This window comes from Chiloscyllium plagiosum, unplaced genomic scaffold, assembly GCF_037043375.1.
Source record: "Chiloscyllium plagiosum isolate Xiang-an unplaced genomic scaffold, Cpla_swu_hap1 HiC_scaffold_30, whole genome shotgun sequence".
In the NCBI taxonomy this organism is placed as follows: domain Eukaryota; kingdom Metazoa; phylum Chordata; class Chondrichthyes; order Orectolobiformes; family Hemiscylliidae; genus Chiloscyllium; species Chiloscyllium plagiosum.
The window spans coordinates 18,787,079-18,810,781 of NW_028270168.1; the positions used below are offsets into that span (position 1 = coordinate 18,787,079).

The following is a 23,703-nucleotide window of genomic DNA, read 5'->3' on the forward strand; positions in this document are numbered from 1 at the left end:
ATTTGTGGTCAGTGTTTTGTAGTCCCTGATTTAAGATTTACCAAAAAATTCAAGTTTTCAAAACCAGCCAGCTGTCGAATCATCATCTTCTATTTGGATCTTCCTGTGTTGTTTTTCCTTCTTTCCCCTATTTTTAAAGAGCTATTCTCCGGGCAGGCTGCAGATGTTAACTTGGCAGTTCTCCCACCTGTTCAATTTCTCCTCTTCCCTTCCTTCTCTCTTTCCCCCCGCTGCCGCCCCCCCCCCCCCCCCCCCCATCAATCAGATTGTGTCATTGGCTTTTAAGATTGTCAATATACTAAATTCAAACCTGATTGGAGTTTGGTTTTGGTGGGTATAATTTAAACTGATCTGCCTTATTCTAATTTGTTTTTTTGTCTCCGAGCAACTAGCTAATCTAGCTTTCAACCAAGTGTTATATTCTTATTCAGAACACTTGGCGTTGTCAGGTAGTTCTACTAGGTTTTAACTCTGTTTAAAGATACAGTACACACACGTCTTCATAACATTTAGAAAACAGTGATCTTATTACCAGTAGAATTTAACATTCCATTTGAGAGACAGAATCTTGGGTTGAAAACAACTGCTAAATGTAAATAAGGTTAATCCCAAAAGGATGGGGACAGAGTTAGCTGGAACTAATTGGAAAAGGAGTTTATCAAAAAAAAGTTGAGGAACAGTGGTTGATGTTTTACAACCAAAGTATTTCCCAGTGAACAAGAAGGATTCTATGAAATAGATAAGCCACCAATGGTTAACGAAGGAAGTTAAAGATTGTATACAATTATCTCTTTTAATACAATATGGTGAGGATTGAGAATTCTTTAGAACGAACAAAAGATAACTAAAATACGACAAGGGTGAAAATATTCGAGCAAGTAATATAAAAGCAGACAGCAAGAGCTTCATTTGAAGAAAGGATCAAAGTGAATATAAGCCCCTTTAGAGAATGAGGCTGAGTTAATCTATGATGCAAACAAACTTAAGTGACTTGCTCTTTGGGAAAATGGGAGGAAAAGTAATTTGTTAATGGAGGAATTTGCATTTTAAAGTATAAAGCTGTAGATCTTTGCTTAAAAGCAATATGTACATAGTGTATTTTAATTAAGTGTCCCAAGGTCCTTTATAGGTGCTATACATGCCAACTACATGAAATATTAGATCCATGATCAAAACCTTTTTGAGAAAACGTTGGGTTTTAAGATGCTTTAAAAGCAAAGTGATTTGGAGAGGAAGCGTTTGAAAACAAGGATGAGAATTAATTCCCTATTTCCTAGTGCGCGCATAATGTGGAGGTGCTGGTGTTGGTCAGGGGTAGAGAGTTAAAAATCACAATACCAGGTTATAGTCCAACAGGTTTATTTGTAAGTACAAGCTTTTGGAGCACTGCTCCTTTTATCAGGTAGCTGGTGGGGCAGGATTATAAGGCACAGAATTTATAGTAAAATATCAAAGTTTCAGAGAACTGATTCAACATTTATGAACAAACAGTCATCTAGGTTTGTTCAATACATCACATTAGTTGTATGAGACTGATCTTTTTACTGTAAATTCAATGTCCTATGAACCTGCCCCACTAACTACCTGACGAAGGAGCAGTGCTCCAAAAACTTGAACTTACAAATAAACTTGTTGGACTATAACCTGGTGTTATGACTTTTTTTTGTTTGTTTTTAACCTACTTAGCCCAATTAGAGATTTAAGTAGTTTTATGGGTGTGTTCTCTTATCTCTACACACCTGTCTGTCCGTCCGTCCGTCCTGCCTGAGTCAGTGAATAAGAATTTTGGCCAGTTTGATTGAAAGCCACGGCAGCAGAAGCGGATCTTCTCATCATTGGCCATTTAGCAAGGTGACTATAGTGTCCAGCAGGGATCACTGGATAATAATTAGGAGCTGTAATTCAGATATAAAGGACCAATTTGTTTTGGCTTACTCAGCAGTGTCCCCCACCCGCCTAAATCAGCTCATTTTTAAACTGAGCCTCACTGGTGTTACTGGATGTGTCGCATTTACTCAATGGGGCATTGGAGAAATGCTGACTTTAATACTGGGAGCATGTTAGTGATTTTACCCTTTTCTCATTGAAGATATTTTGGCTAGTTCTAGTCTTGTTTAGTAAATGGAGATTTCTGAATTGTAATTGCTTTGTTTGCTGATCCAAGGATCAAATTGACATTGTTCACAGAATTATTTAGGGAACTATGATGCCATAATAGTGTGCTGTTCATTTCTGCAGAATAACACCACTTTTGGAATTTAAGGTTTTAACTCTGGGTGAGCAGTTTGCAATGGTCTTGTTCTTTTTAACTAATTCCTCCTACAAAGAATACACTTACCTCTTTATTTTTGGACTATTGACTAAAGATTCTGCTTTAAAGCAGTGACCAAAAAAATGTCTGCAGTTTTAAAAGTCATTTTTACATTGTGTAACTCTATTTTCCTGGGACAGTGAGCAACAGCAGACACCAGGGAGTCAATGGGTTCTAAACCAATGGAGAGCAGCTTGACAACACTGTTTGTTTGGCTCCTGACCAGGTGATCATGGCTTGTATGGGAGCAGTGCAGCAGAGAACCACCTAGCCTGCAAAGAGAAAGCATTGAAAAATCTGTGTATGGAGGTACTGGACAATCTCCAGTAACAGCAAGCTATGTTTCACTTGCCTTTCCCTGAAAATCTGCACTTGTAGGAGAGTGAATTCTCAACCAGTGAATGAAAGAGCAACCGTGTCAACAGCAAGGAAGTAAAAAAGTTAAGGGAAGCTGTAGTCTGGCGTTTTATTGCAAGTCCTAGTATTGATCCAGAAACCCAGGCAATGTTTTGGGGACCTGGGTAAGAATTCCACCATGGCAGGTGGTTGAATTTACTAAAATTCTGCAATTAAAAGTCCAATTGTCGATTTTTGTCAGGAAAAATCATCTTGCTCAGTGATGACCCTTGGCGAATGAAACTGCCATCCTTACCTCATCCAAAGCAATGCCATTGACTTACTGACCTATGGGCAATGAGTGCTGGCTGGAAGCATCACTTTCTGTTTGCTTTTTGCTTAGTTATATTTCTTTTACTTACTGATTTTGAGATGTGGTTATTATAGGTGAAACACCATATTTACATGCAATTCTGTGAAACCTGTCTTTTCCTCTAACTTCCTGAGTACAATGAGCAGGCACAGTGGTTAGCACTGCTGTCTCACAGTGCCAGAGACCAGGGTTAAATTCCTGCCTCAGGCAGACTCTGTCTGTGGGGAGTTTGGACATTCTCCCTGTGTCTGCGTGGGTTTCCTCCGGGTGCTCCGGTTTCCTCCCACAGTCCAAAAATGTGCAGGTTAGGTGAATTGGCCATGCTAAATTGCCCATAGTGTTAGGTGATGGGGTAAATGAGGGGGAATGGGTTTGTGTGGGCTGCGGGTCAGTGTGGACTTGTTGGGCCGAAGGGCCTGTTTCCATACTGTAAGTAATCTAATCTAGTGTCCTTGTGATCTAAAGTACCCCTACAGTTCTTAAATTGACTTGTTGTCACACAGATCTAAAATCCTATTCAGAAGTGCTTGATGGTAAAGAGGTTTGTACTAACCTGATTACAGCTGGCCACATGGAGATTGAGGTTGTTCTTTTGTGTCTCGACCCATGGTTCCTGCTTTTTGTGCTGATATTTTCTGTAGAGTGTCATCCCCTCTTATTCAAGTGGGCCCTTGAAATACTGTCCTTTGGGTCATCCCCAACTATAGTGGCTTGGTGTTGTTTACTATACCGGTAACTGATACACACGCACACACGCGCGCACACGCACACGCACGCACACACCTTGCATAGTTACAGCAGTGTGAAACAATGTAATTAGCATAATTCCATTACTCCATGTTAATGAGTTTCTGCCTCTGGAAAACATTAAAACTTCATGATTTCCCTAATAATTGAGCCAGCCTGAGGAGCTGGGCTGCTTCTAGCCTCCGAAAAGAGGGGTAGTAGAGTCATAGATGTACAACATGGAAACAGACTCTTCGGTCCAACCCGTCCATGCCGACCAGGTATCCCAAACCAATCTAGTCCCACCTGCCAGCACCCGACCCATATCCCTCCAAACCCTTCCTATTCATATACCTATCCAAATGTCTCTTAAATGTTGGAATTGTACCAGCCTCCTCCACATCCTCTGGCAGCTCATTCCATACACGTACCACCCACGTGGAAAAAGCTGCCCCTTAGGTCTCTTTTATCTTTCCCTTCTCACCCTAAACCTATGCCCTCTAGTTCTGGATTCGCCGAACCCAGGGAAAAGACTTTGTCTATTTATCCTATCCATGCCCCTCATAATTTTGTAAACCTCTATATAAGGTCACCCCCAGCCTCCGACGCTCCAGGGAAAACAGCCCCAGCCTGTTCAGCCTCTCCTTGTAGCTCAGATACTCCAACCCTGGCAACATCCTTGTAAATCTTTTCTGAACCCTTTCAAGTTTCACAACATCATTCCGATAGGAAGGAGACCAGAATTGCACACAATATTCCAACAGTGGCCTCACCAATGTCCTGTACAGCCACAACATGACCTTCCAACTCCTGTACTCAATACTCTGACCAATAAAGGAAAGCATACCAAACGCCGCCTTCACTATCCTATCTACCTGCGACTCCACTTTCAAGGAGCTATGAACCTGCACTCCAAGGTCTCTTTGTTCAGCAATACTCCCTAGGGCCTTACCATTTAAGTGTATAAGCCCTGCTAAGATTTGCTTTCCAAAAATGCAGCACCTCGCATTTATCTGAATTAAACTCCACCTGCCACTTCTTAGCCCATTGGCCCATCTGGTCCAGATCCTGTTGTAATCGGAGGTAACCCTCTTTGCTGTCCACGACACCTCCAATTTTCTTTGTCATCTGCAAACTTACTAACTGTACGTCTTATGCTCGCATCCAAATCATTTATGTAAATGACAAAAAGTAGAGGACCCAGCACCGATCTTTGTGGCACTCCACTGGTCACAGGCCTCCAGTCTGAAAAACACCCCTCCACCACCTGAGCCAGTTCTGTATCCAAATGGCTAGTTCTCCCTGTATTCCGTGAGATCTAACCTTGCTAATCAGTCTTCCATGGGGAACTTTGTCGAATGTCTTACTGAAGTCCACGTAGATCACATCTACTGCTCTGCCCTCATCAATCTTCTTTGTTACTTCTTCAAAAAACTCAATCAAGTTTGTTAGACATGATTTCCCATGCACAAAGCCATGTTGACTATCCCAAATCAGTCCTTGCCTTTCCAAATACATGTACATCCTGTCCCTCAGGATTCCCTCCAACAACTTGCCCACCACTGAGGTCAGGCTCACTGGTCTATAGTTCCCTGGCTTGTCTTTACTGCCCTTAAACAGTGGCACCACGTTTGCCAACCTCCAGTCTTCCAGCACCTCATCTGTGACTATCGACGATACAAATATTTCAGCAAGAGGCCCAGCAATCACTTCTCTAATTTCCCACAGAGTTCTCGGGTACACCTGATCCGCTCCTGGGAATTTTACACCTTTAACCGTTTCAAGACATCCAGCACTTCCTCCTCTGTAATCTGGACATTTTGCAAGATGTCACCATCTATTTCCCTACAGTCTATATCTTCCATATCCTTTTCCACAGTAAATACTGATGCAAAATATTCACTTAGTATCTTCCCCCATTTTCTGTGGCTCCACACAAAGGCAGCTTTGCTGATCTTTGAGGGGCCCTATTCTCTCCCTAGTTACCCTTTTGTCCTTGATATATTTGTTAAAAACCCTTTGGCAAATTGAGTTAAGGAGAATCCAATGCGATCTCATGTCCCCCGTTTTGCCCTCCTGATTTCCCTCTTAAGATTACTCCTACTTCCTTTATACTCTTCTAAGGATTCACTTGATCTATCCTGTCTATACCTGACATATGCTTCCTTATTTTTCTTAACCAAACCCTCAAGTTCTTTAGTCATCCAGCATTCCCTATACCTACCAGCCTTCCCTTTCACCCTGACAGGAATATACTTTCTCTGGATTCTTGTTATCTCATTTCTGAAGGCTTCCCACTTTCTAACCGTCACTTTACCTGCGAACATTTGCCTCCGATCAGCATTTGAAAGTTCTTGCCTAATACTGTCAATTTCCCTTTCTCCAATTTAGAACTTCAAATTTTAGATCTGGTCTATCCTTTTCCATCAGTATTTTAAAACTAATAGAATTATGGTCGCTGGCCCCAAAGTGCTCCTCCACTGACACCTCAGTCACCTGCCCTGCCTTATTTCCCAAGAGTAGGTCAGGTTTTGCACCTTTTCTAGTAGGTACATCCACATACTGAATCAGAAAATTGTCTTGTACACACTTAAGAAATTCCTCTCCATCTAAACCTTTAACACTATGGCAGTCCCAATCGATGTTTGGAAAGTTAAAATCCCCTACCATAACTACCCTATTATTCTTAGAGATCTGAGATCTCCTTACAAGTTTGTTTCTCAATTTCCCTCTGACTACTGGGGGAACCTATAATACAATCCCAATAAGGTGATCATCCCTTTCTTATTTCTCAGTTCCACCCAAATAACATCCCTGGATGTATTTCGGGGAATAGCTTCCCTCGGCACAGCTGTAATGCTATCCCTTATCAAAAATGCCACTCCCTCTCCCCTCTCATCTCCTTTTCTATCCTTCCTGTAGCATTTGTATCCTGGAACATTCAGCTGCCAGTCCTGCCTATCCCTGAGCCATGTTTCTGTAATTGCTATGATATCCCAGTCCAGTGTTCCTAACCATGCCCCGAGTTCATCTGCCTTCCCTGTTAGGCCTCTTGCATTGAAATAAATGCAGTTTAATTTATTAGTCTTACCTTGTCTCTGTCTGTCTGTCTGTCTGTCGCTGTACCTGTCTCAGATCGATCCCTTTCCGCACTATAGCCCTGGTAACCCCCCCCCCCCCCCCCCCCCCCCACCTTACTAGTTTAAATCCTCCCAAGCAGCTCTAGCAAATTTCCCTGCCGGTATATTAGTCCCCTTCCAATTTAGGTGCAATCCGTCCTTCTTCTACAGGTCACTTCTACCCCAAAAGAGATTCCAATGATCCAAAAATGTGAATCCTTCTCCCATACACCAGCTCCTCAGCCATGCATTCATCTGCTCTATCCTCCTATTCCTGCCCTCACTAGCTCGTAGCACTGGGAGTAATCCAGATATTACTACACTTGAGGACCCTTTTTTTTTAAATTTCTGCCCAACTCTCTAACCTCCCTTCAGAATCTCAACCTTTTCCCTTCCAGTGTTGGTGCCAATGTGGACAATGCTGGCCCCTCTTCCCCCGTGAGAACATTTTTGCACCCATCTTTGATCCTGGCACGAGGGAAACAACACACCATTCTGCTTTTTCTCTGCTGGCCACCGAAACTTCTGTCTGTACCTGACTACAGAATCCCCAAACACAATTGATCTCTTGGAAGCCGGCGTACCCCTCGTTGCATTAAAGCCAATCTCAATACCAGAAACCTGGCTTTTCGTGCTATGTTCACCTGAGAATCCATCACCCTCTACATTTTCCAAAACAGCATACCTGTTTGAAATGGGTATATTCACAGACTTCTGCACTACCTGCCTACCTCTCTTACCCTTCCTGGAGTTAACCCATCTATGTGACTGTATCTGAGACTTTCCCCCCTTCCTATAACTGCAATCCATCACATGCTGTTGCAAATTCCCCATCGCTTCTATCTGTCTATCCAACCAATCCACTTGATCTGATGAGATTCGCATCCATCAGCATTTTATGGCAGATATAATCCGCAGTAACCCTTAAACTCTCTTTAAACTCCCACATCTGACAAGAAGTACATATCACTGCAAAGGCCATTTTTGCTCCTTCACAATCTATAGACCCAGAAAATAACACCGTCTTATTCCTCTACAAACACTGCCCCAGGCTAAATTAATAGCTATGGCTTATATTTTAAGTTTAATCAAGAGACTTGTCTCCAAAAACACACAATCAAGAAAGAATCCACAATACTCACTACTACAACCTTTCTCTTGGACAGACTTAAAACAACAATTAACTTATCTGATTCTGTGCTGTGAACCTCACCCAACAGTTCCTCCAAGATTTAGTTGTGAATTTCACTGTTTTTCCCAGATGCACTTCAATGTCCAGCGATACACTACACTAATTCAAACAGCAATCTCTCTCTTTTTTTTGTTCTCTTTTTTTTCTTCCCCCTTCTTTCCCCCCCACATCCCTCCTTCTCTCTTCCCCTTTTAAACGGCTGTTGTTTTGCCTTTTGTTTTCCAAAGTTCCAAAATAATGCAACAGTATATAAAACAGTCATTGTTCCTCCTGGAATTCAAGGAAATCGCCTCCAACACCTAAAATACCTCAAAGGAACAGCCATAAATTTTTCCCGTCCTCCATCTTGGATTATCCAGAATCCTCACAGTAGTAGTCGTCATCCTTTTCATTACCTTGCCAATAAATAAGAAAAAAGCAGCTTTGGTTCTGACTGTGATTGAATTGTTTCCATGATTTTTTTTTCTCTCTGTTCTTGGTGTCCATTCTTTTTGTTTTAAGACAACAGTAGTTGTGGAGGGGTCTTTTTGTGACTGGAGGTCTGTGACCAGTTGTGTTCTGCAAGGATTAACTGGGACCTCTGTAATCCATTAAATGATTTGGATGAAAAAAAGGAGGTGGTCTCATTCCTAAGTTTGCAGGTGACATAAATTGGTGGAGCTGTGGATAATAAGGAAGGTTATCAAAAGATAGAGCAGAATTTAGATAAATTGGAAAGTTGGGTGGAGAAATGGCAAACCTGAGTTCAATCTGGACAGGTGAGGTGGTGTGTTTTGGGAGGTCAACTGCAAGAGAAGAGTATCCAGGAAATGTTTGGTACATTGATTATATAGAGGGATCTGTGGGTGTAAGATCATAGCTCTCTGAAATTGGCAACACAAGTGGCTAAAATAGTAAAGACACTTGGTATGCTTCCCTCCACTGTTTGGAGCATCGAGTATAAAAATTGGCAAATTGTTTGTAGCTGCATAAGCCTTTAGTAGTATTGAAGTATGTCTGCAGTATTCTAGTCACTACACGACAGGAAGGTTGTGGAGACTTGAGAGGGCATAAAGACAGTTTCAGGTTGTCCCTTGGATTGGAGTGTATTCTCTATAAGGAGAGATTAGTGAAAATAATACACATTTGTCCAAATTGTCAGAAACTGAAGGGCAACCTGATAGAAATATAGAAAATTGAGAAGCGTCAATAGTCTGTTTCTTTCCCTGGGTGGAAATGCCAAATACTAGGGGGCACTAGTTTAAGGTGCGAGGTGAAAGTTTCTCTTTTTTTTAAGAGAATGGTAGGTGTTGAGAATATGTTGCCAGTTGAGGTGGTAGAGGAATAAACAATTCAGTGTTTAAAAGATATTTAGACATGTGAACAGGGAGGGAATAAAGTGATAGACTGTGTAGGCAGATGGGATTAGTTTAGAATGGTCAGCAAGGACATGGCCGAAGCCCTATTGTTGTGCTGCACTGCTCTGTATTCTATATTACGAAGGGATAGAGTTATAAATTGAGATTATAATTTGCTAACCGGGATGTCAATCTAAACTAATCCCATCTGCCCACACAGTCTATATCACTTTATTCCCTCTTAAGTTGTTATAATTTCAGTTACATAACACTATAAAGTTTTGCTATAAATTCTGTCTTACAATTATGTCCTCCACAACCACCTGATGAAGGCGCAGCGCTCCAAAAGCTAGTGCTTTCAATTAAATCTGTTGGACGGTGTTATGATTTTTTAACTTTGTACACCCCAGTCCAACACCAGCATCTCCAAATCATGACTGAATTATGTGCTGAATTAGCGTTTCTCAGTCAGCATTTGATCTGATGGCTAACTAAACTTTTTAGGCAAATATCGTGTTTCTGACTTAATGACTAGTGACCTTTCCAGAAAGTGCAGTTGTATGTTTGGGAAGTGTAGGATTCAACAGATGCTCTCCATTTTGAATAGCCCAGAATTACACTTGACAAATGCATAGTTGCTTGACGTCCCAAGCATTGATACCAGCTTAAATGCTGAGTGTCCTCTGTGTCTTAAACCCAAACTCAAACCTCTTACTGTGTAATGTTTTCACTTGCTATTGTTGTTTTTTTGAGGTTCACAACTGATGCTATTGGTTTATTTTATTAGAAATTGTGTTATGATAGACAACATTTTAAGGCATATGTGAGGAACCTTCAAACTGAAAAGTAAATCCATACTGCTTAATGTCTTATGTGCTCCAAGTGGAGTGAATTAAATGAACAATCATACTGTATACCAATCTATATTTGCATTAGGAATATTTTTGTAAGTGAACAGCAAAGTAGTTGAGTTCAGCAGTCAAGCTATCCCAGTAGAAAAACGGGCCTGAAGACAACAGGGATCAGAGAATCCAAACCCACACATGCAAGGCCCAATATTGCACTTAATATATTCCATGCAGAGTAGTGCTTTGCAAGTTTGGTAGACCAAACAACATGCCTTCTCAGGGTTCACTACTTCAAATGCCAAGTTAATGCCAGTGTGAATTAGGAATTGAGTCATCTAGGCTCAAAAGCAGCTTGTTTTTTGTCCATGGCAGCTACCTGACTCTGATCTGTTTTTCAGTGAATTTGGGATATTCTCTAAACTCCATTACGTGCCTGCATTTTCAAGTGTTAACAAATTGTTTAATATTTAATGAGGAGGTTCACAACATTTTAAAAGATAATGCCTTGTAAAATTTCTGAACTTCACCATGCTACATCTGCCCTTCCCAAAATCTGTCAAAATGATTTATCTAATCAAATTATTGTACAACTTTCAAGTTTTTTAAATTTGACAATTTTAAAAATCAAAACTTATTGCTGCACAACACCACCTTTTCAATTTTTGAGGTGTAGTCATTGTAAGCCATGTCCACAACCACTCAGTTTTCAATTGAATTAACCTATAATGCTGGGCCTCTGTGCAACCAGCACTTGGATGCTCCCCCCCCCCCCCCCCCCCCTTCCAAATAATGCAGCCAAAGCTGTTTGCCATCAGGGTTGTAAGCATGTTTGTGTGCAATTCTCATTTCATCTAAAATTCCAAACCTTTCAATCTTAACCCATTAAAGAAAATTTCTAAAGTGCTTAATACTGTTGTTACTAATGTCGCATACAGGTCAACTGCATAATTGACAGTGGAATCAAAATGCAATGCAAATGAGGTAGGCAAGTAATGTTTCAAAACCCTTTCACTTTCCACAGATTCTGATGTAAAAAGAGGAATTTATTGTGAAATAGAGTGGCAAACACCAGTACTTACAGAAAAATTTCAACGCAGGACAGAAAGGCGGCCCAGTACAGCAGACAGTGGGGACACTGCATTAGGAACATCTTGTTCTGATAGCACAGAAGGTGAGTTAAACAGAAATTTTGTTATTTGGGGAACAGATCTGAAGGTAAAGTGCAGCCTCCCCAAAAAAAAATTGCTTTGTGGTCTTAGGCTGCATTGCACACATGTTTCAGGCTACTTATTTGGCAGCAGTAAAGCACTGTTTCTCTGAACTGAACCATTGAAAGTCTCAGAATTACTCCTTGTTAGCGTCTTGGCAGTTGCTCTTTACATACTATAGACTCTGGAACAGGAAAAGAGCAAAAAAGATTTATAATGTCAGTAAGTAACACTTTTTTTTTCTTTCAAAGTATGCATTTGTGTTGAGTGAGGACTGGATTGATATTGGCTATGATGCCTTTCTCAGATTTTGTTTTAACTAATGTTCACTGTTTAGGATCATTGCAGTATTTCTTATGTAATGTAACAGTCGACAGTTAAATCAGGATAATGCCTTGAGGTAAAGCAGGAAGCTAACAAGAAAAATTTATATGGCATGTAATCTCTCTCGTGGCTTTTAATGTCAAGCTTTATGAAGTTGTAAACCTTTAGTAAATAGCTTTGTTGTCCTGCTATCTGTGGTTTTTTTTTTTTGATTTCAACTCCATTCTTCACAACTTGGACTGACCACAGTAGTGACAGAGTGTGTATCACATACCAGATGTACTCTGCAGAAATTCACTAAAGCTGCATAGACTAGACCTTCCAAACCAATGATTCTGGGATTAGGGCTGTAAATCTAACTAAAGGAAATCATGATGGTATGAAGTGAGCTGCCTATGATTAAGTTGGGAAATTTTACAAAGAGGTGACAGTGAATAGTCAATGGCAAAAATTTTAAGGTGTGCATGGAGGAATTGCAACAATTGTACTTTGCTATCGAGTGCAGAAATAAAATTTTCTGTGACCAGACTGTGGCTAATAAGGGAAACTAGTATAACAAAGGAAAGACATCTAAGTTGGCCCAAAATAAAGCAGCAGACCTGAGGATTGGAAGCAGTTTTTTGATTTCAGCAAAAGAGGGTAAGGGGAAAATAGAATATGGGAGTAAGCTTGTGGTAAACATACAAATTGATTGTAAAAGCTTCTATAGGTATATAAAGAGAAAAAGATTAGTGAAGATGAAATGTGTAGTCCCTTCATCAGAAATTGTTTTTTTTTAAATCTGGGAACAAAGATGGCAAATCAGTTAAACATATATATATATATATATTTTCGTCCTGCCTTCATGAAGGGCAACAGGGATATTTCCCAAAAATGTTGGCGACTATCTGTCCATCAGACAGTGCAGAACTGAAGGAAATCAGTCTTGGTTAGGAGATGGTTTTAGGAAATTGCGAGTTAAATTTAAATTTCCAGGGTCTGATGTTTAATCTACATCCTAAAGTACTTAGGAAGTGATCCTAGAAATAATGGATGTATAGGTGACCATCTATCAAGATTCCATAGACTCTTGAACAGTTTTTATGGCATTGGAGAGTAACTCATGAAGCCTTATTATTTCTTAAATTAAAAGGAAGTAATAAGAAAACAGAATTTACAGTTGGTAGTGGGGAAAATACTAGAGTCCCTGAGATAGATTTAATAGCAGAGCACTTGGCAAACAGTGGCAGGCTGGATGGCATGGATTTACAAAAGGAATCCAGCTTGATGAATCTACTTGCATTTCCCAAATGTAACTAAGACTTGATTAAAGGAAAGCCAGGGGTTTCCTCCGGGTGCTCCGGTTTCCTCCCACAGTCCAAAGATGTGCAGGGTCAGGTGAATTGGCCATACTAAATTGCCCGTAGTGTTTGGTAAGGGGTAAATGTAGGGGTATGGGTGGGTTCCGCTTCGGCGGGTCGGTGTGGACTTGTTGGGCCGAAGGGCCTGTTTCCACACTGTAATCTAATCTAATCTAGATGTGGTACCGCAGGGGTTAGTGCTTGGACCTTTACTACTCTCCATACATAGATGAGACAAAGGTGAGTGACTGTGACAAGGATGTAGAGACATTTCAGTGATTGGGAAAATTTGAGTGTCTGCACAAATGGAGTGTAATGTGAATAAATGTGAGGTTGTCACTTTTTAGTAGCAAAAACAGGAAGACAGATTGTGTTGCCACAAATTGGGAAAGGGCAAAGTTCATTGAGGCTTGGTTGTCCTTGTGCACCAATTGCTGAAAGTATGGAGATGCAGCAAGCTGAAGGCAAAAAGTGTACTAAAACAAAACTCTTGCTAGTGATCTGAACACGCGAAGAATGCAAATGCTGCAATTGTACAGAGTCTCAGTAAGACCACAACTGGGGAACTGTGCAGTTTTGGTCTCCTTTTATCTAAGGAAGGATGCTCTGGCGATGGAGGGAGTGCAGCAAAGGTTTGCTACACTGATTCCTAGGATAGCATGAAGAGAGACTGAAATCAATTGATTCAGTGTTCATTTGAGCTTAGAATGAGAAGTGATTGCACAGAGACCTATTGAATACTAATAGGGCCAAACCAAATAAGTGCAGAAAGAATGATTTTGAACAGGGATTGTAATGATCTGGAATAAGCCATTTTGGATTGAGATGAGGAATTTCTTCACCCAGAATGTGGTAAGCCTGTATAATTCTTTGCCACAGAAAGGGGTTGGGCAAAAACAGTGAGTGTTTTCAAGGAGTTAAATATAGTTATTTGGATTAGAGAGACCAAATAGTATGGGGCGAAAGTAGGAACATGATCGCGTTGAATGGTGGAGTAGGCTTGAAGGGTTTAATGGCCTACTTATATTTTGTTTCTATGTAAAAATCCTGGAGCTCCCTCTTTAACAGCATTGCGGGTGTATACCTACACTAAATGTACTGCAGTGACTCAGGCTAGCATTACCATAACTCAGGCACTGAAAATACAATCCTTTTTATGGCTGTTTCAAATGATGTACCAAATTTGGTGCACTTGAATGGTTGGCTGATGCCTGGAGTCATTCCCTCAGTGATTCAGGAATCCTTGCTCAGAAGATTTTTGCTTTAGTCTTTCCCAATATTGTTAAGGAAGTGACAACAGGAATGTCACTATCTGGTATAGAAAGCTTGGAAAGACTGATTCTTAATGCAATATGTGCCTGCATATTAACTTTGAATCAGGTACCAAAGCTCCCAAATCCTTCTGTACCTCCGTTCAGCAGCAGCCATAGGTTTACGGTGAGAGGGGAAAGATTTAAAAGGGACTTAAGGGGCAACTTTCTTGTGCAGAGCATGGTGCATGGAATGAAGTGGTGGAAGCTGGTACAATTAATAGGCATCTGGATGGAAATATGAATAAGAAGGGTTTGGAGGGATATGGGCCAAATGCTGGCAAATGGAACTAAATTAATTTAGGATATATGGTCAGCGTGGATGGGTTGGGCCAAAGCGTCTGTTTCCACTCTCTACAGCTCTATGACTGTAATTTCGCTCCATCTTAAATAATTGGCTGCTTTTCTACACCTCTTACCAAAGAGGGCAAGTTCAGTTTCCTATCTTAAAGATATTTGCCAAAGCTTTCATAAACCAATTTGAGTATAATGTTTATAACCTACTCTCCAATGAATCTTTGAATCAGCAATTATGTTACTTATGTAGATTATAAATAATTTGAGGCCCTTGCATGATTCTGTGATTCACCACTCGTGATTCATCCTGCTGCTCTGGAAGTGACCCAGTTGTGCACATCTTTTACCCCCCAGTAACCAACCAATCTTCTATGCATATTAATATGTTGCCTTTATACAACCGTAAAACGTTAAAATTTGGAGCAGAATTAGGCCATTCAGCCCATCGAACCTGCTCCACATTTTGATCACTGCTGGCATGTTTCTAAATCCCATGTCCTGTAAACCTTCCCTTACTAATCAAGAACTTATATATTTCTGTCTTAAATATGTTTAATGACTTGTCCTCCACAGCATACTGTGGTAATGAGTTCCACAAATACACTGGTCTCCTCCTCTCTGTTGGTTCTAAAGGGTCAGCCCTTCACTCTTTTCAAGTTGTAGTGGCATCTCCTACTAGTGGAATATTTACCATGTTCACCCTATCCAGGCCTCTCCATATTCTGCAAGTTTCAATCTGATTTCCCTTATCCTGCTAAACTCCATAAAGTACAGTTCCAGAATCCTCAAACTCTCCTTGTGTAACACGCCCTCTGATGCCAGCACATCCTACAGCACCTGAAACTGCTCACAATATTCAATGTGTGGTCTGACCAGAGCCTTACACAGACTCAGCAGTTTATCTATGCTGTTGTGTTCTCGCTGTCCTGAAATGAATGCTAACATTGCATTTGCTTTCCTGACACGTCGGTTCAATTGGCAGTTAAGAGAATCCTGAAATAGGACTCCCAAGTCCTTTTTTATGCTTAAGATTTCCAAAATAGTCCACACTTCTCTTCTTCCTACACTTTTTTTCCCACATTATATTCCATCTGCTATCACTTTGTACACTCCCCTAACTTGTCCAACTCCTTCTGCAGCCTCCCCACTGCTTCAACACTAGCTTTTGTGTCATCTGCAAACAACAAAAATGCCTTCAATTCCTTTGTCCAGATCACTAATGTATAATGTGAATAGATGTAGCCCTAACATGAATCCATGTGGACTTCCACTAGTCATCCTGCCATTCTGAAAAAGACTCTCTTTATATTACCTAGTCTGTACCTTCTGTCTGTCAGCCAATCCTCTATCTCGCCTCTAACACAATGGGCTTTTCTCTAATTTAGCAGCTTCCTGTGCAGCACCTTGTCAAAGATCTACAAAGAGGTCATGTCCATTGGATTAGATTAGATTACTTTACAGTGTGGAAACAGGCCCTTCGGCCCAACAAGTCCACACCGATCCGCCGAAGCGCAGCCCACCCAGACCCCTACATTAACCCCTTACCTAACACTACGGACAATTTAGCATGGCCAATTCACCTGACCTGCACATCTTTGGACTGTGGGAGGAAACCGGAGCACCCGGAGGAAACCCACGCAGACACGGGGAGAATGTGCAAACTCCACACAGTCAGTCACCTGAGGCAGGAATTGAACCCAGGTCTCTGGTGCTGTGAGGCAGCAGTGCTAACCATTTTGCCACCATGCCGCCCTTTGTCTGATTTGCTCGTTATCTCCTCAAAGAATTTGAACAGATTTGCCATGCATGACCTACACTTGACAAAGCTGTACCAACTCTGCTTTATTTTACCACTTGCTTCCAAGTACTTCAGTCTCATCCTTAAGGACTCTGGCCTTCAATATTGCACTTTTATGCTTTCCCTTGATGTTTGATCTCCCTTGGCTATGACTATTGAGAGCTATTTAATGAAAAAAGCAAATTTTGTCAAAATTCTATATTCATTTACATCATTTTTCAACCTTTTTGTGGCAATCTGACTATGGACACAAATTTTAAAAAAAATGCAATTAAATAATGCAATCTTTGACCTTGATCTACCAGTTTTTTAATTTTTATTGAAAATTTTAACATGTTTTAACAAGTTTACAAAAGAAAACTTAAAAAAAAACCCAAGTATAAACATTGATATACAGTTAGATTTTGGTTATCATTTTATTTAAAATTTATCAAACAAGAAAAAAGAAATACCAAGAGGAAAAAAAGACAAAACTCAATTAACTACTCCTCTAACTTCCACTCTGGTTAGTTGTATCATTAAAATTCTTACATTATTCAAGAGAAAAAAAATCCAATGTATAACACAAATTGAGCAGTGATCTACATGCTCGGAATGTGTTAACATCAGATCACAACAAAACCCGTATTTATTCAAAACATCCCGTGCATATAAATTTCACAAAAATAAAAGATCTTTACATTCAGATCAATATAATAAGAAACTATTTCTAAATAGTAAAAAAAAAAGTATAAAACATATATTTTAAATGGAGATCTTCCCCCTTATTCCCAGGGGGCATCACCTCCTTTCCAAAAAACCTATCATAACCTCTCCCAACCAGTGCCCACCCTTGACCCAGGCACCCCACGATAGGATAAAGAAAATTTTCAAGTATACTAAACTAGAACTAACAATGAGTACCATATTCTCCACCCCCACCCACCCACACCAACACCTGGATATATGAACATATGACTATAAAATTGCAGTCTCAGCAAATAATAAATATATTAATACAAAATAACAGGGGAAAACAACCCCGCTCCCAAGGACAAAGATAAAATAAGATAAGGTAGCCAACTCTTCTCCTCCCTCCTCCGCCCCCACCATCTATATTAACTAGACCCCCTGGCCTATATATTTTTAAAAAAAAAAAGGGGAAAGGAAATCGCTAAGTAAAAGATGAATAAATAAACCCTTCTTCCCACCTCCCGGAGATGATATTAAACAGTAAGATAATGAAAGGAAAAAGGGGGGTAAACCGGGGTGGGGGTAGGGCAAAACAATATCAATTAACTCTTATTATTTGTCTAAGAGTCCAAAGGTTCCTTGGCCTTCTCCTGTGATCTGAAGTTATACACAGATCCTTCATGGCTAAAGCGTAGTATAGCTGGGTAGCGCAAGGAGTATTGAATGTTTAAATCCCTTAAACGCTTCTTTGCTTCATCAAATGCCTTCCTCTTTCGGGCCAAAGCTGGGGAAAAGTCCTGAAATAACAATCTTGGATCATTTGAGTCATGTCTTTGGGGATCTTCCCAAGATTTCTGGAGGCTTCCAAGAGCATCTGCCTCACTTCGTAGCTCTGCAGTCGGAACAGGACCGGGTGGGGGCGATGGTTCAAGCTGGGCCTGCGTATTGCAACCCGGTAGGCCCATTCTACCCTTACCTGGCCTGATCCAGCCTCCAGATTCAATAACTGCGGAAGCCACTGTTCAAGGAACCTTGTAAGCTGGCCGCCACCTTCCTACTCGGGAAGGCCCAGCAAACGAATATTTTTTCGACTACCTCTATTCTCAAGGTCATCAATGTGATTCTCTAAGGTCTGGACTTGCTGCTCGAGAGTCCGGACCCGATCCATGGCCAATTCTGCCATGGCATCGGGGGTCGCGGCCTTTAGCTCCGCCCCTGCAACTGGGCATTCAATTTCTTCGATGTCTCAGCTGTGCTTTCGTAGCACGGCCGAGAATGAATTCCACCAACTTTGGGACTCTTCTACGAAAGCATCGATCTTCGCATCGAGTTTGGAGATTATTTCCGTGAGGCTCGCCACCATAGGTAAGTCCCCCAGGGTGGCTGTGGACGCCTCAGCTGCAGCTGGGAAGGGGCTGCTGCCTGCTGAGAACTGTGGGCACCTTTTTCCCCCTGGTCACTTTTTACAGGAGACTGAACTGTATAGGTTTAGTACTAAATCACTAATTACATTCAGTAAAAACTATTTTTAATTGATTTGGTGAGTGTGGTGGAGGAGGGTGGCCCACTTTGCCTAGGTCTTGGGAAGGGCACTATAGACTCAGACTTGCTGAGTTGCCGCCATCTTGGATCCCTGATCTACCAGTTTAATTTATCAGGTGACACATTGTGTTGCCCTTGTCATGACTTTGGTAAGTGTGTGTGAGGGTGTTCCTTTTTCAAGCTCTGGACTCGTCAGTGAATATCTCCATTCAATGTACCTGTAAATGTGGTGAAAGCAATGTACTCCTTACCCTGACTTCCTGCAAAGTGAAAACGTTTTTTTCCTTGCTGCTTTTGCAGATCATTTTCAATTTATGCTTTCTTGTACTTTGTTCTTTTTTTCCCTGTCGATGCACTCCACAGCCTGCTCATGATTTTGGAAACCATATTTTAGATCACCCTTTAACTGGCTTTTCTTCAATCTATTTTTTTCAAATATGCTCCTCATCACGGGAACCCATTCTTGTAAACTGCTTCTGCAGTCTTTCCAGTGCATTCACATCCTTCCTATAATGTGCCCAGAATTGCACACTGAATTCATTTTAGAGTCAGAATCCCTGCAGTGTAGAACCAGGCCATTTGGCCCATCAAATTCGCACTGACCCTCTGAATTGCATCCCACACAGGATTCTGCCCCCCCCCCACCACCCACCCAAAATCCCTGTAAGCTCACATATCCCGTGGCTAACCTACCTAACTTGCATATCTTTGGACTGTGGGAGGAAACCGATGCAGACATTGAGAATATAAGCAAACATTTGCTGAGGGTAGAATCAAATGTGGTGCCTGGTGCTGAGGCAGCAGTGCGAGTCACTGAGCCATCGTGTTGCCCATTCCCCAGCTGCAGCTTAACAATTCTTGCGCTGGTCTTGTATGTCTTATTTATGGTTGGTGCTGGCCAAGTGTTAGTGAAGTGGGTAATGTTGTTCCTACAGATTTAAATTTTCTCTTTTTGCTGAGGCACCAAAATCTTATTAAAGGAATTGAAAGAAAAATCTGCAAGAACTGAAAGCCTCGGGCAGAATCCTAAAATTTAGTTACTTACTACCTCTCTGAAAGTAGGTTATAAAAGGTTTGCTGCCTCTGCTGAATGACATTGTGCATTTTTGTTTAGATCTGGCATTGATCAAGATTTTCCTGTTGTGTTTTTAAACTAGCTTGAACTCAACATAAGCAGTGTATAGAAACATGCATTTTGTGTGAAATTGTTGGAATGTTTTCTCAAAATCCCCCTTGTAAATCTAAGTTCGTAGGGACATGGAATAAGCTGTCTGTTTCCAGTTTTGAAATGTGAGAAGTGGTGCTAAATATACCAGCAATCCTTTTTTTTTCTGCCAGTATTCTCACTGACTAAATGGAACGGGATGTACTCCTTTCTCCTCCCACCCAACAACCCAACATGACCATATTAAATGCAGTTTAGATTCATTTATGGAGTGTTGCTGATCAATAAATGTTTGAACGAAACTAGTGTCTGAGGTGGAGGTTAGGGCACTTTGCGCTGAGTACTTTTTAGAAAGCTTTGTTGCATATATGGATTTTATTTTGAGGAAGATGTTATAATCTGAATACTCCTGAAGGTAAGTTGTTTTGTTTCAATTGAATAAGATTATTAATAGATCAGCATTTCAGACTTTTCCAGTTTTGTTTCTGCCTTTCAAATAATTTATAAATGATTGCATGAGTGTTGCTCAATCTCCCATTAATAGCTACCACAACACTGCCTTGACTATCTTAAACTCCCATGGATTGTGTCTAAAAATAGTGTTTGTTTTTTTTTCCATGGCTGCTGCTGGATTTTTTTAAAAAACTGATTCTTTAACCTCAGGCAGTTATAGATATTATTAGTGTTACCACTAATTGCTGCATGGGGATAGTAATTGAAGGTTTGTTAATGTTTATTATGATACAATATTTCTTATTTGATTTTGTTGCCTGTCGCAAATGAGCAAATAATTAATGTTGCAACTTTGAAATGTTTAGTTAAACTTGAATTTGTTTCACTATTTGAAAGCATAACTTTCATAATTTATACACAGTTATCAAATTAACTTATGATCCACTTCAAAATGGCCTGTACAACTGTCCTCACTTTTTTTAAAAAAAAAAATTACATCATTCTGTGCTTCACTGGTTAGAAATTGTATGCTCTAACCGAACCTTTCTCATTTTTAACTCCACCTTTGTACAGCTGTCTGTCTGAAAGGAGTTTGAATTGGGATTCAACCTGACAATGGAGAAAAGTGGAATGAGACTCACTGGAGGAGGGCATTTTAGGCCCCCTCAGTTTTGTGGAAGAAAGCATGCAGATATCATTTGTATCTCTCTCATTTTAGATTTTTGATTGTGGGTTGGTAAGCTCAATTGTCTTGAGTGTGATTGTCAGCACCAGCACAGGTTCAACTGTTGTACTAGTTCTGGTAGTTCATGGAGGCTAGATCTTCCTAACAGCCCGTGGATGATAGAGGAACAGATATGTGGACAGATTATGGAAAAGTGTAAAACAACAAGGTTGTTGTGGTCGGTGATTTCAACTTCCCATATACAGAGGAACCTCGATTATCTGTAGGACACAGATAATGGAATTATCTGTGGTTACTGGAATTCTGGATAACTGACTGCTGGGTAATGTGGCGTTGCCAAGCATCAGGACCTTGTGATCTTGCCAGATAATCAACATTCTGTTTTGACTGTGACTTGGTTTGTGCCAGGTGCTTTGGGGGAAGTTAACTTCATCCAATGCTACCTACCACAATATTAGGCAAGCGCTGGGGAATGTAGACTGGGGGAAATCTTTTAAAGACCAGTTGATTTTGGAGATCAGGCCCAACATGTTCCTGTGAAAATAAAGAACAGCAAGATTCCAGAACTTTGGATGACGAGAGAAATTGGGAGTTTAGGAAAAAAAGAAAAAGGAGGCATAAGGTTTAGGAAATTGAAGACTGACAGCCCTCGAAGAATACAAAGACAGCAGGAAAGAACTCTAGAAAAAAAATTAGTGGGGCTAAATAGGGCCACAAAATTAAGGAAAATCCCAAGATATTTTATACATCTAATGAGGAGCAAGAGAGCAGTTTGAGAGAGGGTGGGTCCACTCAAAGGAGGGAATTTATATTTGGAGCCAGAGGAAGTTGGTTAGGTCCTTAACAAATACTGTGCATTGGTGTTCACAAAGGAGAAGGACATGATGGATGGTGAGTCTTTGGAGGAGTATGTTGATATTCTGGGGCATATCAATATAAAAAGAGATGGTTTTGGGTGTTTTAAAAAGCTTTAAAATAGAAAAGTCCCTAGGACCAGATGGGAAATATCCTGGAATGCTGTGAGAGGCAGGTGAGGTAATTGCTGGGCCTTGTTCAAAATTTTTGTATCCTCTTTAATAAGAGGTGAGATCTCAAAGGGATGAAGAATAGACTAAATTCTTCCTTTAAGAAGTGCAGCACTGATAATCCTAAATTATGGGGGAGAGCCTTATGTCAGTGGTAGGGAAATTTATTGGAGAAGATTTTCAGAGATAGGATTTACTGATTTTAGAAAAATATGAACTTATTAGCAATGATCAGCATGGTTTTGTGCAGGGAAGGTCATGCCTCAAACCTTCGTTGAGTTTTTAAAGGAAAAGGCAAAGATGATTTGGACAGGGTGGTAACTTGTCTACAATGACAATAGACAATAGGTGCAGGAGTAGGCCATTCTGCCCTTCAAGCCTGCACCACCATTCAATATGATCATCCTTAATCAGTATCCTGTTCCTGCCTTGTGTCCATAACCCTTGATTCCACAATCCTTGAGCGCCCTATCCAACTCTTTCTTAAATGGATCCAGAGACTGGGCCTTCACTGCCCTCTGGGGCAGAGCATTCCACACAGCCACCACTCTCTGGGAGAAGAAGTTTCTCCTCCTCTGTCCTAAATGGTCTACCCTGTATTCTTAAGCTGTGTCCTCCGGTTCGGCACTCACCCATCAGCAGAAACATGTTTCCTGCCTCCAGAGTGTCCAATCCTTTTAATAATCTTCTGTCTCAATCAGATCCCCTCTCAGCCTTTAAACTCAAGGGTATACAAGCCCAGTCACTCCAGTCTTTCAGTGTAAGGTAGTCCCGCCATTCCAGGAATTGACCTCATGAACCTACACTGCACTCCCTCAATAGCCAGAATGTCTTTCCTCAAATTTGGAGACCAGAACTGCACACAGTACTCCAGGTGTGGTCTCACCAGGGCCCTGTACAGCTGCAGAAGAGCTTCTTTGCTTCTATACTCAATTCCTCTTGTTGTGAAGACCAGCATGCTATTAGTCGCCTTCACTACCTGCTGTACCTGCATGCTTACCTTCATTGACTGGTGTACAAGAACACCCAGATCTTTGTACTGCCCATCTACCTAAATTGATTCCGTTGAGGTAGTAATCTGCCTTCCTGTTCTTGCCACCAAAAGTGAATAACCGTACATTTATCCACATTAAACTGCATCTGCCATGCATCTAACCACTCGCCTAACCTGTCCAGGTCACCCTGTAATCTCCTAACATCCTCCTCACATTTCACCCTGCCACCCAGCTTGGTATCATCAGCCAAATTTGCTAATGTTATTACTAATACCATCTTCTATATCATTGATATATATTGCAAAAAGCTGCAGTCCCAGCACTGATCCCTGCGGTACCCCACTAGTCACTGCCTGCCATTCCGAAATGGAGCCGTTTATCACTACTTTGTTTCCTATTAGCCAACCAACTTTCAATCCAAGTTAGTACTTTGCCCCCAATATCATGCACCCTAATTTTGCTCACTAACCTCCTATGTGGGACTTTATCAAAAGCTTTCTGGAAGTCCAGGTACACTACATCTACTGGATCTCCCTCTTCCATCTTCAGAGTTACATCCTCTAAAAATTCCAGAAGATTAGTCAAGCATGATTTCCCCTTCATAAATCCATGCTGCCTCTGACCTATCCTGTTACTACTATCCAGAT

At 40.9% G+C, this 23,703-nt stretch overlaps 1 protein-coding gene across 4 annotated transcripts in view; it reads left to right on the plus strand.

Annotated features, from left to right (window-relative positions):
• Positions 1-23,703, plus strand: part of cep85 (centrosomal protein 85) — an 86,596-nt gene that overhangs the window by 22,766 nt on the left and 40,127 nt on the right. For 2 of the 4 annotated variants that reach the window (XM_043717503.2, XM_043717505.2), the window contains one exon: positions 11,264-11,413. The exons of 1 other annotated variant lie outside the window; for it this stretch is intronic. In XM_043717503.2, the coding sequence (XP_043573438.2) occupies positions 11,264-11,413 (150 nt within the window). Of the gene's footprint in view, positions 1-11,263; positions 11,414-20,119; positions 20,314-23,703 lie in introns of those variants that run through there. One more of the 4 variants, XM_043717506.2, reaches the window with a different exon arrangement.